The sequence below is a fragment of the Bacillus rossius genome, chromosome 14 (assembly GCF_032445375.1).
Source record: "Bacillus rossius redtenbacheri isolate Brsri chromosome 14, Brsri_v3, whole genome shotgun sequence".
In the NCBI taxonomy this organism is placed as follows: Eukaryota; Metazoa; Arthropoda; class Insecta; order Phasmatodea; family Bacillidae; genus Bacillus; species Bacillus rossius.
In genome coordinates, this window is record NC_086341.1 from 12,665,522 (window position 1) to 12,679,500 (window position 13,979).

Consider the following 13,979-nt stretch of genomic DNA (forward strand, 5'->3'; position numbering starts at 1 on the left):
CTACCACGAGACTTCAAGCTGAAATTGAGTTTAAAATGCAGTCCAAACGTTTTTTGTAGTTCTAAGCAATGTTAAGTGCCAGATAGTGACGTATCTGAAGGAAGAAAACCCATTCTGGGTTGAATAAAAAAAAAAAAAATATGCGCGCGCGGCGAGCGCTATCTTTATGGTTTACGATAAGGAAAAAGGTGAGCTCTGCAGAGGACGTGAAGGTGGGAAGGTTTAAAAGGGGGCACCGCCATTCAGTGGCGTAGCCAGGATTTGTGTATGGGGGGGTGTTAAGAAGCATGCCCCCCCCCCCCCGTATTAAAGCGGGTAGGTCCAGGGGGTCCTCCCCCGGGAAAATTTGGATTTTTAAGATGTAAAATAGTGCTATTTCAGCAGTTTTCGGAACTTAAATTTAAATATTGTTACGGTAAAAATTTTTTATTAATTTTTAAAAATGAAATTTGTTTGAGTGATGAATAAGAAAATTAATTAAATATTTGCTGCTAAGGGGAGAGGGGGGGGAGGGGTTCGAACCCCTAAACCCCCCCTCCCCCTGGCTACGCCCCTGTGGCGCCATTTATAGAAAGAAGTGGTTCCGGGAGGAGCAGTAGAGATACCTGAGGACCTGGACAGACTCGTTCCGCACCTCCGGGTCCGCGGAGGGAAGATGTGGTGATGGTGGTGGTGGTGGTGGAGGTGGTGGTGGGGGGTTGGCCAATGAGCGGCCTCGGGACACGCCCACCCGGGGAGGAGGGGAAGGGGTTGGAGAAGAGAAGGGGAGAAGCGAGCCCCGGCGCAGCAGAGGGGACGGACAGACAGTCGCGATGACGACCCGCTGAAGGAAGCACGCCGCAGCACCCATGGACGGCTTCGCGGAGTCCCTGCCCTCGCCGGCCGCCAGCGACTCCAGCGGCCCGCGGCTCTGCGGCGGCACGACGACCCTGTGCGCCGAGAAGAAGCGCTCGTGCTTCTCGCCGGAGCAGGTGGCGTGCGTGTGCGAGGCCCTGCAGCAGCGAGGAGACCTAGACCGCCTGGCGCTGTTCCTGTGGAACCTTGGCCCAGGGGAACTCCTCAGAGGGGACGAGGCGGTCCTCAGGGCGCGGGCGGCAGTCGCCTTCCACCGCGGCCACTACAGCGAGCTGTACGCCGTCCTCGAGTCGCAGCCCTTCGAGCCGCGGCACCACCCGGAGCTCCAGCAGATGTGGTTCAAGGCGCACTACCGCGAGGCTGAGAAGGTGCGCGGACGGCCGTTGGGGGCCGTCGACAAGTACCGGCTGCGCAAGAAGCACCCGCTCCCCGCCACCATCTGGGACGGCGAGGAGACGGTGTACTGCTTCAAGGAGCGCAGCCGCAACGCGCTCAAGGAGTGCTACAACCGCAACCGCTACCCCACGCCCGACGAGAAGCGCGCGCTCGCCAAGCGCACGGGGCTGACCCTCACGCAGGTCAGCAACTGGTTCAAGAACCGCAGGCAGCGCGACCGCGGGCCCCAGCAGCGCACGTGAGTACCGCCCTTTCCCCTTCACCCCTGGAGCAGTGATCCTTTACGTCCGCGCAGTGGCGTAGCCAGAATTTGTGTATGGGGGGGTGTTAAGAAGCATGCCCCCCCCCCCCGTACTAAACCGGGGGGTCCGGGGGTCCTCCCCCGGGAAAATTTGGATTTTAAGGTGTAAAATAGTGGTATTTTAGCAGTTTTCGGTACTTAAATTTAAATATTGTAATGGTAGAAATTTTATTAATTTTTAATATGAAATTTGTTTCAGTGATGAATAAGAAATTTAATTAAAGATTTAGTGCTAAGGGGGGGGGGGGGTTTGAACCCCTAAAACCCCCTCCTGGCTACGCCCCTGCGTCCGCGGCATGGCCCCCCGCATTCGATCACGGTCCCGGGGGAGCTGAATTGTTATCCCTTGGATGGGCAGCCCATCAGGATTTTTCTGGCAATGGTTTGTTTGTACAGCGACTGGAAGGGCAGCCCATCCAATTTCTGAAAACGTGTTTCTTTAAGTGTTTAAATAATCCTGAAAAAAATTCCCCCCTTGGAAGGGCAGCCCATCAGGATTTTTCTGACAGTGGTGTTTTTGAAAGCTTGTCTGAATTGTTGCCCCTTGGATGGGCAGCCCTTCAGGATTTTTCTGACAGTGGTTAGTTTATGTTAGGTTAGGTTAGGTCAGGTCAGGTCATTTTATAAACTAACCACTGTCAGAAAAATCCTGAAGGGCTGCCCATCCAAGGGGCAACAATTCAAACAAGCTTTCAAAAACACCACTGTCAGAAAAATCCTGATAGGCTGCCCTTCCAATGGTCAACAATTCAGTCGCCCCACGGTCCCTGGACCCAGGATCGGTAGAGACCTGAAAAATTTCGCGGATTCATTTCGCGATAAGACTAGAATCCAAAATACGTTTGCCCTTTTTACCGCGTCAGTGATTGGGGCCACAGTTTTATCTGAATGACACTCGGCCAATGGAAAAACTTTCAACAAAAGAAGTATCGAATCACGAGCGTCCCAGTTAAACATGTGTCGCGAGTAATGAGCAAAAGTAATTTTCCCGCGTGCGTAGAGGATCATATGGAGTCTATCCCATCAGGTCATTGAAATCGCGAATTTTCCGGTCTCTAAGGATCGGAGATGGCCCCCCCCCTCCTTATTTTACAGTCACGTGGTTCATTAATATTGTAAGGTTATTTCTTACCTACACTCTTTTTTTAGAGTGTTATTTAACCTGAAAATACAGGGTATAATTATGGTTACTATTTTATAAATCCAAACTAAGCTTTATTTATAAAATATTCAATGTGTTTTTTTTCTATTTCGTAAACAATTATGATAGTTAAACATTTGAAAATAAACAGGGCTGGGCCCGGGTCCTTGTGGGGGCCATGGTCCGCGGGCAAATGTAAAATTTGCGACACGTGTCAACTGGGATGCTAGCGATTTGTTACTTCTCTTGCCGAAGGTCCTAGGTGCTTCAGACAAACTGTGGCCCAATCACTGACGCAGGAAAAAAATGTCAAACGTATTTGGATTCTAGTCCAGCGTCGGCAGACTTGCAAGCACGTGTGATCAGCCGAATATTAAGCAAACAGGTTCTCCAATTTTTTTCTCTCTCTGTATCTACGTGGAATTTTAAAATGATAAAAAAAAGGTAAACGCATAATATAATATTATTCTCAAATTCAACATAAAGTCTTAAAATTAAAAGGTTGCGTAGGAAAAAAACGTAAATGTTAAAATATATTTGTAGATCTACTGAGGAACCATGAAAAACTAAATCATTTTAATTAATTATTAAAATTAAAAAAAAAACCTTGGCGAGTGCAGTGCGGTGTGATGCGATGGTGGGGGAGAACATGCATTGTGATTGGGCCGTTTGATTTTGTTCGGCATTTTTGTTTTGTGCTGTGGCAGCAGTGTTGTTGTAGAGCCGTAAAAATCGTATGAAAAGAGCCGCGTTCTGCTGACCCTTGACCTAGACATTCGCCGAATGGTAACACGACATACTGTAGTACTGTAGTGACCCACAATTTTATGATAACCACCTGGTTACTGCATGTGTTTAAAACTGTACAATGTTTTACTTGAAGTACAACTGTAAATATATTTTGATAACCAAACTTCCAAAGAATATACCTGTAAATGTACGTATAGGGACTGGGAAAATAAATTCGCGGTTTCGATGACCTTCAGAATGGAGTACACAGTCCTCTGTACACGGGGGGAAATAACGCCAGTTCATTGGCTGCTGACTTGTGAGTCGTCTCGGCTGGTTTGCCTGTGATTCGATACTTCTGTGGTCGAGGATTTCCCATTGGGCCAGAGTGGGCCAGAGTCGTCTATAGAGCCAATCTGCAAACGAAACTGGTTTTTTGGCTACTGAGATGTGAAGTTATTTCAGCTGGGCAACTTGTGATTCGATACTTCTTTGATTGGTGGTCTCTAATTGGCCCAGAGTCCTCCAAATTAACAGTGAACCAACAGCAGAAGCAGAAAAAATGTATAATTATTTGTATTTTACTGCATCACGGAATGAATCCGCGAAATTTACCGTCCTCTACTTTGTTGCTAGCGACCGGAAAAATTCGTAGATTCAATACGCGGTATACTTCTGTGATTTTCTCACGGTTTATCGGAAGGACTTTGAGCCAATGGAAAAACCTTCAACCAAAAAAAGTAATGAATCGCAAGCATACCCAGTTCATACGTACGTCTCACGAGTCAACAGTCAATGAGCAGGTGGCATTTTACTGCTTTTGCAGGGGATTGCGGATTCATCCTAGAGATCGTTGAAAGCGCGATTATTTTTCTCCAGTCGCTATATAGGCCTATACATTTGCAGAGAAATTATTTGGAAGTTTGGTTATAAAAATATGTTACCGCTGTGCTTCAAGTAAAACATTTTACATCTTTAAACTGTTAAGTAATTAAATGTTTATCATAAAATTTTGGGTCACTACAGTACAGTATGTCGCAATACTATTCGGCGAAATGGTTTTACGCTTACAGGGTAATTTATTTTTCGCGAAAAAAATTACAAACGCTTTATTTGACCGCAATAAGGTAGTGTTTTATTCCTTGTAATTGGTAATCAATTACAAAAGAGACAATTTACTTATTTGACTGGGGAACTCAGGACGCGTTTGCTTCCGCACTGGATTATTGTGATTGGTGCGCTGACAGTAGACATGCACTCGACCAATCACGAAACACAGACGATGCTACAGTGTTTTAACTATCAGCTAAACTCGAAATCTTCGCGAAAAACACACGTCCTATATAATGTTTGATAAAGACCGGAAAAATTTCGCGAATTTATTTTTTCGCGTTAAGCCAGAATATAAACACACGCACCTTCGTATTGTTTCTGGGATTGGCTCACGGGTTTATCTAAAGGACTCTAAGCCAATGAAGAATCTCCAGCCAAATAAGTATCGGATCGCAAGCATACCTCTTGCCAGGGGCAGGCATATTTCGCAAAAAAATATCTGTTAAGCCTATTAGACTGCAACAAGGTATACCAGTGGTTTCTTCCTCGTGATTGGCGGCCGTCCGCAAGAAAAGCTTTTCATTTGACCGGGCCATTCAGGAGGCGATTACTTCCGCACTGAAGTATTGTGATTGGTGTACTGTATGTGCCTGAAAGACACTCAACCAATACACAGGCGATGCTACATTTTTTAAAATTTTCAGTTAATCTCGATAGATTCTCTCGAAGACACCTGGTATTATCTTTAACACTGTCACGATAGGGGGTCAAGCTATAGCTAAGGGCATGCAAATTTCACTAAAAGATTTCGGGACTAGCTGAAAGTTAAAACACTGTGGCATCGTCTGTGTTTCGTGATTGGGAGAGTTTCTTTCAGGTACATGACGATTGTTAAATCACCAATCACAGTAATTCATTGCGGAAGTAAACGCGTCATGAGTGGCTCGGTCAAATAAGGTAACTACTTCTCTCGCAGACAGCCGCCAATCACAAGGAAGAAACCGCTGCTGCGGGTATACCTTGTTGCAGTCTAATAGGCGTTCAGATTTTTTTTTGCGAAAAATGCCTGCTCCTAGATATTGTTTATCTATTTATCAAGTGAAAATTAATTACAATTTTCATATGTATTCGTATCAAATATATGTGTGTTAAAAAGAGGCAATTTATTACAGATTTATGAGCATGAGAGTAGGTAGGGGACTAAAACATAAATTAATAACATGGATTCTTAAATTTCATCCCGTGCACTCAGAATCTCAAAGGAGCCCATATACCTACTCCTGAACGCGCACCGTAAGCCGTGTACTGAAATCTAAGAGGGAGACGTTCTATATAATAAAGCAGTAATTGTTTTATTTTAAAACTTTTTTAACAGCAGTTCATGTGTGAGCTGTAGATGTCGGGAGGTTCTTTCAATTAAAAAAAAATGATTGCGTGTTCTTATATACGCGCGTTATAAGTAGGGGCAGGCATTTTTCGCAAAAAAAAAAAAAAAATCTGAACGCATATTAGACTGCAACAAGGTATACCCGCAGCAGCGGTTTCTTCATTGTGATTGGTGGCCGACTGTGAGAAAAATCGTTGCCTTATTTCAACGAGCCACTCAACACGCGTTTGCTTCCGCTGTGAATGACTGTGATTGGTGTTGTAAACACTGAACATGATGTACCTGATAGAAACTCACACCCAATCACTAGAGACCTGCAAAATTCGCGGATTCATTCGGTGATAGGCTAGAATTCAAACACATATACCTCTCAGACAATTTTGCTATTGGCTTACTGTTCATCTGGACGAATCTCAGCCAGTTATAAACCCTCAACCAAAGAAGGATCGAATCACAGACAAACCAGCTGAGACGACTTACAAGTCGGCAGCCAATGAACTTGCGTTATTTGCCCGAGTGTACAGGGGTATGTGCAGTCTATCCTGAAGGCCATCGAAACCGCGAATTTTGCAGGTCTCTACCAATCACGAAACACAGACGATGCTACAGTGTTTTAACTTTCAGCTAGTCCCGAAATCTTTTAGTGAAATGTGCATGCCCCTAGTTATAAGTTAACACAGTATTAAATATCAATTACTAAATTATGTGATTTAAAAAGCACGTGTATAATTTATATTTGTATATAGCCCTTTTTTTTTCTCATCCCGTAAAGTTTTGTTGCATGGTGCGTGCGCGTTGTAAGAATTTCCATCATTTTTTTTCCTTCTTCGAAACGCGCCTAAAGATGTAATGACTAGAGACATGCAAAATTCGCGGATTCGTTTCGCGATAGGCTAGCATCAAAACAACTATACCTTCGTACCGCTTCTGCGATTGGCCCACATTTTATCCGGGGAACTGTGAGCCAATGGGAAACACTAAACCAAGAAAGTTCCGAATTACGGACAGCCTAGTTGAGACGTCTCACGCGTCAGTAGCCAATGAACAGGTGTCATTTCCGCGAGTATTTAAAGGACTGTGGAGTCTATCCTAGAGGTCAAAGAATCCGCGAATTTTGCAGGTCTCTAGTAATGACTAGAGACCTGCAAAATTAGCGGATTCATTGACCTCCAGGATAGACTCCAATATCCTCTACACACTCGGGCAAATGCCAACTGTTCATTGGCTGCTGACTTGTGAGTCGTCTCGACTGGGTGGCCTGTGATTCGACACTTCTATGAGCGAGGGTTTCTATTTGGCTCTCAGTCCTCCAGATTAACAGTGAACCAATGGCAGAAGCAGCACTAAGGTATAATTATTTGAATTTTAGCATAACACGAAATGAACCCGCGAATTTTTCAGGTCTCTAGTAATGTCATCAACAAGCTATAGAAAAGAAGCCTAGAATGGAACGTAGCGAAGTAGCGTGTTGTGCAGCCCCCGATCTGGCAACACTGTTTGCGCAAAGACTTTCCAGGCGACGTTGCCGTGTCTCGCGGCAGATGCGGGCTCAGCTGCCGGACCCGCCTGCGCGGTATGTCGCCGTGCGCGGAGAGGCATCTGTGCTGCCTAAGAGATAGGGATGGCAACGATACATCGACACATCAGAAATATCGAATATTTAAGGTTCAGAACATCAATATTTTAACGACGATAGTTTTGATATCAATGTTTAGAGACCGGAAAAATTCGCGTTTTCAATGACTTGTAGCATATAAGTACTACTTCATGATCCTCTATGCACGCGGGAAAATTACGTCTGCTCATTGGCTACTGACTCGTGTCACCTGTTAATTGGGTCACTAGTGATTCGATACTTCTTTTGTTGAAAGTTTATCATTGGCCGAGTGTCATTCAGATAAACTGTGGCCCAATCACTGAAGCGGTAAAAAGGCAAACGTATTTTGATTCTAGCCTATCGCGAAATGAATCCGCGAATTTTTGCTGTCTCTATCAATGTTTGGTTCCGATAATATCGAAATTTGAATAAAATAATATTTTTATTAAAATTATCTGAAAATAAATTTTTGCAACACGAAAATAAAATAAAATTATGAACCGAAGGCTTCGGGAAAACGAATTATTATTTAAAAGGAGGGGGGAAAAAGAAGGGAAATACTGGAGTTCACAGTAGGGAATTTCATAGGTTGGTAAGTTGACAGGTCGACTGGGCAGTGGCCGGTAACGTGAAAGTAAATACGTGGACGTATGTCGAGTAACTGATTTTATATTCATGTTAGCTTAAATGTATAAAATTATTTTAATATATATTAAATAATAGGTTTATAATAAGTAAGGCATGAGTGAAACTTTGAATACATCCCTACAAGAGAATCGAGGAGGCGGAGCAATCCATCCACCGTTGCTCCCACACCCTTCCCCAAAAGTTTGGGACAGGAAAATTTCGCGTTTTCAATGACCTCTACTAGGAAATTTTTTTTGTATCTTTACAAAAGATTATTTTGGTAACCAGTAGCCAAGAAATAGTTTATAATACTACAAAAAAGAATTTGTAACTTTGTAGAACACACGACATTTATGACACGATTTTTCTTACGAAATTTGGGGAATAATTTTATATTTTAATTTGTTTCACTCAAGCATAATTTTTTTTAAACTCTGGAAAAGATAACCGAATATCAAATAATTTGACTTTCTTTTGTTTTAATATGCTTATTAATGTGCGCAGTGAATACCGGAAAGCTATTCAGGGAACTGTTTACAAATAATTTTGAACTATTGGGAGGTAAGAACACGAAGCACAAATGGCCGGGTGAGAATCCGAACTCAGTATTACTGCGGACATTATTTTGTAGCGATACAGAGGTTTTCATGCAAATATACAAATTTACAAATACCTGCAAGTTTACATGTTGAATTTTCAAAAAATTTTTTTTGCAATGTAGGATAGACTCCACATTTCTTTGGTTACTCGAGTAACTACCTATTGGCTGCCGACTTGTGAGACTTATCAACTGGATAGTCTGTGACTCGATAAAACTCTGGTTGAGGATCTCTCATTCTCATTGGCCCAGAGACCTCCAGATGAACCGAGAGTCAATGATAGAAAGATCGCGAAAATGTAGTCTAGGTATCTGAAGTTTATCCTGTTGCGAAAAAAAAAAACAAATTCGCGAATTTTTTTTATGTTTGTACCCCCAACCCTACATATCTTAGTAAGCTTTCGCCTTTTAGTTACTTATTTACTTATCGTATGATTTAAAACGATCGGTAGAGTATGAATAAACAATGCTATTAAATTTCGGTCTCGGTCACAAACGATATTTGAAATTTTCGTTCGTTACGTCACTTTTATCTTTCTGAATTTTTTGCATTTACTGCTCTAAAAAAAAATACACATTTTCAACCTGATGAAATCTGGGAGTAAAGCGCGTAAGTTCCCGTAAGTACTTATCATCACTTGATTGAATCTGTTGAAAATGTTTGTGGCAGAAAAACAAATTGAAGGGAGGTATTGAGTTAAATTTATATATATATATATATATATATATATATATATTCTTCAGTTAAAAAAGATGAAAAAATGAGGTAGGTTCAAAATGGCGCGTGATATCGGGTCTTAAACTAATTTTTGTATAATATTGCACTTTTTTTTAGGATGTAAGGCAAAATAGGATATTAACTATCTAATCAAATACTTCATAAAACTATTACTCAGAGAATTTTAGAATTTTTCTTTAAAAAAAAAACATTACAATTCTTCCCGAAAAAAACTAGAAGTATTTTTCAAATAATTCAACCGTTGATGAAATTTCCCCAGTATTTAGGTAAGTAATGATTTTATTTCCATTTATTTCTATTTAAATCATGATTTTTAATGTTATAAATTGTTAAATTAATTAAATAACCACTTTAAATAACTCTATTAAGTTTTTTTTGTTTAGAAGGGAATAATAATAAAAATAATTTTTATTTAGCGATTTTTCTAATTTTTTGGGCTATCTGCATTTATTAATTGTGGACGTACAGCTATTGTGTATTAGCCGATACTTCACTAAGTACGCCCATCAACCATGAATCGGCTAACTGGTTCGCCAGCTGCTGTACCGCGGAGACAGGCTTTTTAGGCGAACTAATGGTAACTTCGCACTAAATCGCGTATGTTCAAATATGGGACAATTTTTATGTTTGCCGACGGCCTTTAAGGTAAGCGGGTTTACGGCAGCAATTATTCCTCTTGCCCATTGTCCGCAAACGTGGAAAAGAAACCTATTATCTTATGTAAAATCTCTCGTTTATACGCAACAAAAAAGTAATTAACTAATCGCTACGGTAAATGTTACCCCCCCCCCCCCCTTTTCCCGTCTTTGCCAGCAGTAGTAGCCTTGAAGCCTGCTAACAACGCAATTCTGAACGAGTTATTTTCTGTTAGCTCGTTGTGTATCTAAAATCGATATTGTACAACAGAGCCTAAAATTGCAACATTTTTTTGTTAGTAACATCTTAGCTCTCGGTATACGGCATTTGGTAGGAGTGATTTCGTGAATGGAATGGAAGTTGCACGGAACGGAAGTGTGTAACCACGGTGCTGCCATCTGTGGCGGATGGCCACGAACCAAATTTAACAAAGCTGAAGGGAAACTTCATAGTATAATAAATTGTTTAATGAAAAAATTTTTACAAGAAGGGCAGCATTTTAATAAAACCCCTTTACGAAAATTAGGCCTAAAGCTGAGAGTTTGGTAATTTTTTCGTCTTTTTCGCTTTTATCTGAGTCGTTTCATTATAAAGTTTAAAATTTTAATCGACGTAGCTGCTCCGGCAGCGAATTCTAGCGACGCGTGTGAGAAATACGTGTGATTCGCGCCAAGAAATGAATTTTCGCATATTTATCACGCTCGGCATTATTTTAAAGAATTCTAACGTTACATACATGTCGTGTGCGAGTTTCGTATTATGTGTATTTGTAACATGAGAACCACGAATTTGCTCGATACCTAGGTTTGATGTTTCACAACATCTCTGTCGAGTACTGAAAGACTCAATCACATGTTTTTTTTAAAATTGATAACATCTTTAAGTAGCTACGGTAAAATTCTAAGGCTGTCTAAAAAAAATATCGCTTCCTTGTGGTCACCTGAATTCAAAATGAACGTGTTGCGTGAAAATTGGCCTAGTGAACAACAGAAAATATTGACAGTATAAATGAGCACTACACTTAAAATATTTTTGTAGAAGCCACAAAACCAGCACTGAAGAGGTGTCTTACGGTTCGGTCTTACACGCCATTTTGATTCTTTTCATTTTTCGTCATTACTGTTATTTAAAGGCTATTTCTAAAATGTTACACGATACCTCCTTTCCATTTGTGTTTTTTTGTAACAAACATTTTTGACACGTACTCACTAATGCAAAGTAGTAGGTGTAAAAATCCACACAAGTTTTCGTAATTATTATCACTTCCACGAATTTTTACAACCATTATAGCTGTCGAAAATATTTGTGAGATAAAAACATATGTAAAGGAGGTATCGTATTAAAATATCCGGTTTAGCCCTTAAATAATATAGTATACTGTAACATTTTTTTTTGCTACATTAGAGATATTTGTGTATATGTAATTTTACATGAAAAAACTGTACCACTACAATATAATGTTCGCAGTAATACTAGGTTCGGATTCTTACCCGGACATTTATGCTTTGTGTTGTCTCAGTAGCTACCACCAATAGTTAAAGTTATGTACTTGTAAACTGTTTCCTGAATAGCTTTCCAATATTAACTGCGCACATTAGTAAGCATGAGGCAACAAAATAAAGTTCAATTATTGAATCTTAGATTATCTTTAAAAAATATATACTTGAAAGAAACATCAATTAAAATATTACGCACCAATTTTCGTAATAAATAGTCAGTACTATCTCGAAAAAACGGAATTCATGTGTTTGCAAAAATAACCATAGCCATGAGCTGCACAAAATTACAGTATTGTTCTTGTAGTTACAAACAATTTCTTGGCAACGGGTTTCCAAAGGAATTTTTGTTTGTAAAATTACAGGGAAATTTTTTTCAGTGCAATGGCGATAAAATGAAAAAAATAAACGTGGGTTGTGAGATCGAGACCTAAGTAAAGTTTATATTAAAAATACACACATATTTGATACCTATACATAGAGACCGGAAAAATTCGCGAGTTCATTTCACGATAGGCTAAAATACAAATAGTTATACCTCAATGCAGCCTCTGTTATTGGCTCACAACTCACCTAGATGACTCTGGGCCAATGAGAAACACCCAACCAAAGCTGTATCGAATCACAGGCTGCTACGTTGGGACGTCTCACAAGACAGCAGCCAATGAGTGGGTCACATTTGACCGAGTGTACGTAGAACTATGGAGTTCATCCTACAGGTCATTGAACCCGCGAATTTTTCCGGTCCCTACCTATACATAGGAACTGGAAAAAAAAATCGCGGGCTCAATGACCCTTTGGATAGACCCTACTATCCTCCGCATGCTCGGGCAAACATCGCCTGTTCATTGCCTGCTGACTTGCGAAACTTATAATATTCCATGCCTTTTGATCGAGGGTCTCTGATTGGCCAAGAGTCCTCCATATTGACAGGGAACCAACTGCAGAAACAGAAAACTGGTATAATTATTTGAATTTTAGCATTTACGTAATGAATCCACGAAATTTTTTTCCGGTCTCTACATTTTTAAATACACATATACATGAATACACCTAAGTTATGTAGAACGTTATACACAACCTCAAAAACACACTCGTTTTTTTTTTTTTTGTAAACTTGATTATCATTTACTTGAAACAGTGGGATATACTTACTGTTCATCTCTTACTGACTGACAAGTGCCTGACAAGTTACTGACTGACAAGGCAAAACAGAGTGAAATCACACCAATTAAGTTTAAACCACTGTCAAAAGGAAATAATTCCTAATGGAATGGATAGGGCAGGCATTTTTCGAGAAAAAATCTAAACGCATATTAGATTGCAACAAGGTATACCCACAGCAGCGGTTTCTTCCTTGTGATTGGCGGCCCTCTGCGAGAGAAGTCGTTGCCTTGTTTTACCGAGCCACTCAGCATGTTTGCTTCCGCACTGACTCACTGTGATTGGTGGTGTAACACTGAACATGTACCTGATAGAAACTCACCCAATCACGAAACACAGACGATGCTACAGTGTTTTAACTTTCAGCTAATCCGAAATATTTTTGCGCTAAATGTGCATGGCCCTACTAATGGCCTGTTTGGTTGTATTTAATTGCAGCTTAAAGTAGAGATTCGGCACCACAATGTGTTACTCGACACTGCGTGTGGTAATGGATGTGTGCATTGAAATTATGCAATTTTTTTGACGTGACGTCTAATAAATCGATGAACGCCGGCTGCACACACGAAAAAGTGTACCTTTACGCACATTGTCCCGTTACGCGGTGTCCCGTTACGCTCATTGTACGCTTGCGCCGCATCTATCTCTCTTCCACTCGATTGGAACAACCATCGAATTGACTTTTTCGAGGCACATTAAACTTGAAACACTCCCATTCGTTTCCTACTTTTCCTATCATCGTCTTATCCTTAACAGAATAACACATATTGGAAGAAGTTAAATAGCAAACATGTATAAAAGTTATAGTTAAAATAATCTCTTCGTTAAAGTAATAAACATATTCGAATTAATGAGTGCAAATAAAAGTAAATTTATCAATTAAATTGTAGATTTAATTTTACTCCTTTTTTGTATCCATACAAAATAGTGATAATTCAATAAAAATGATTCAATTTTATTCATAGAAGTATGCAATCATTTCATCAATGTTTTGTTATGACGTTGTCACGTTAAACTATCATCCGTAAACCGACTTTGCAGACAACCAATTTTTCATAAATAACGCTAAAATAAAAGTTAAAAACAAATGCGGTTTATTTATACGTAAAACTACAGAAAAAAATTTGCATATTTGTAACTACACTAGTTCGAGAATACTATCATGAATATAGTCTAAAGCTGTAGAAACACATAACCTAATAAACTTTTTCCCACGTATTCAAATTAGAATATCACAGTTTAAGTAATATAAGATACGCC

At 40.3% G+C, this 13,979-nt stretch overlaps 1 protein-coding gene across 1 annotated transcript in view; it reads left to right on the plus strand.

The window, feature by feature from the left end:
* Positions 1-805: 805 nt before the first annotated feature.
* The window catches only part of LOC134539159 (homeobox protein SIX6-like), a 62,852-nt gene continuing 49,678 nt past the window's right edge, over positions 806-13,979 (plus strand). Inside the window, exon 1 of the mRNA XM_063380923.1 lies at positions 806-1,489. Within this exon, the coding sequence (XP_063236993.1) occupies positions 849-1,489 (641 nt within the window). The 5' untranslated portion in view covers positions 806-848. The remainder of the gene's footprint in view (positions 1,490-13,979) is intronic.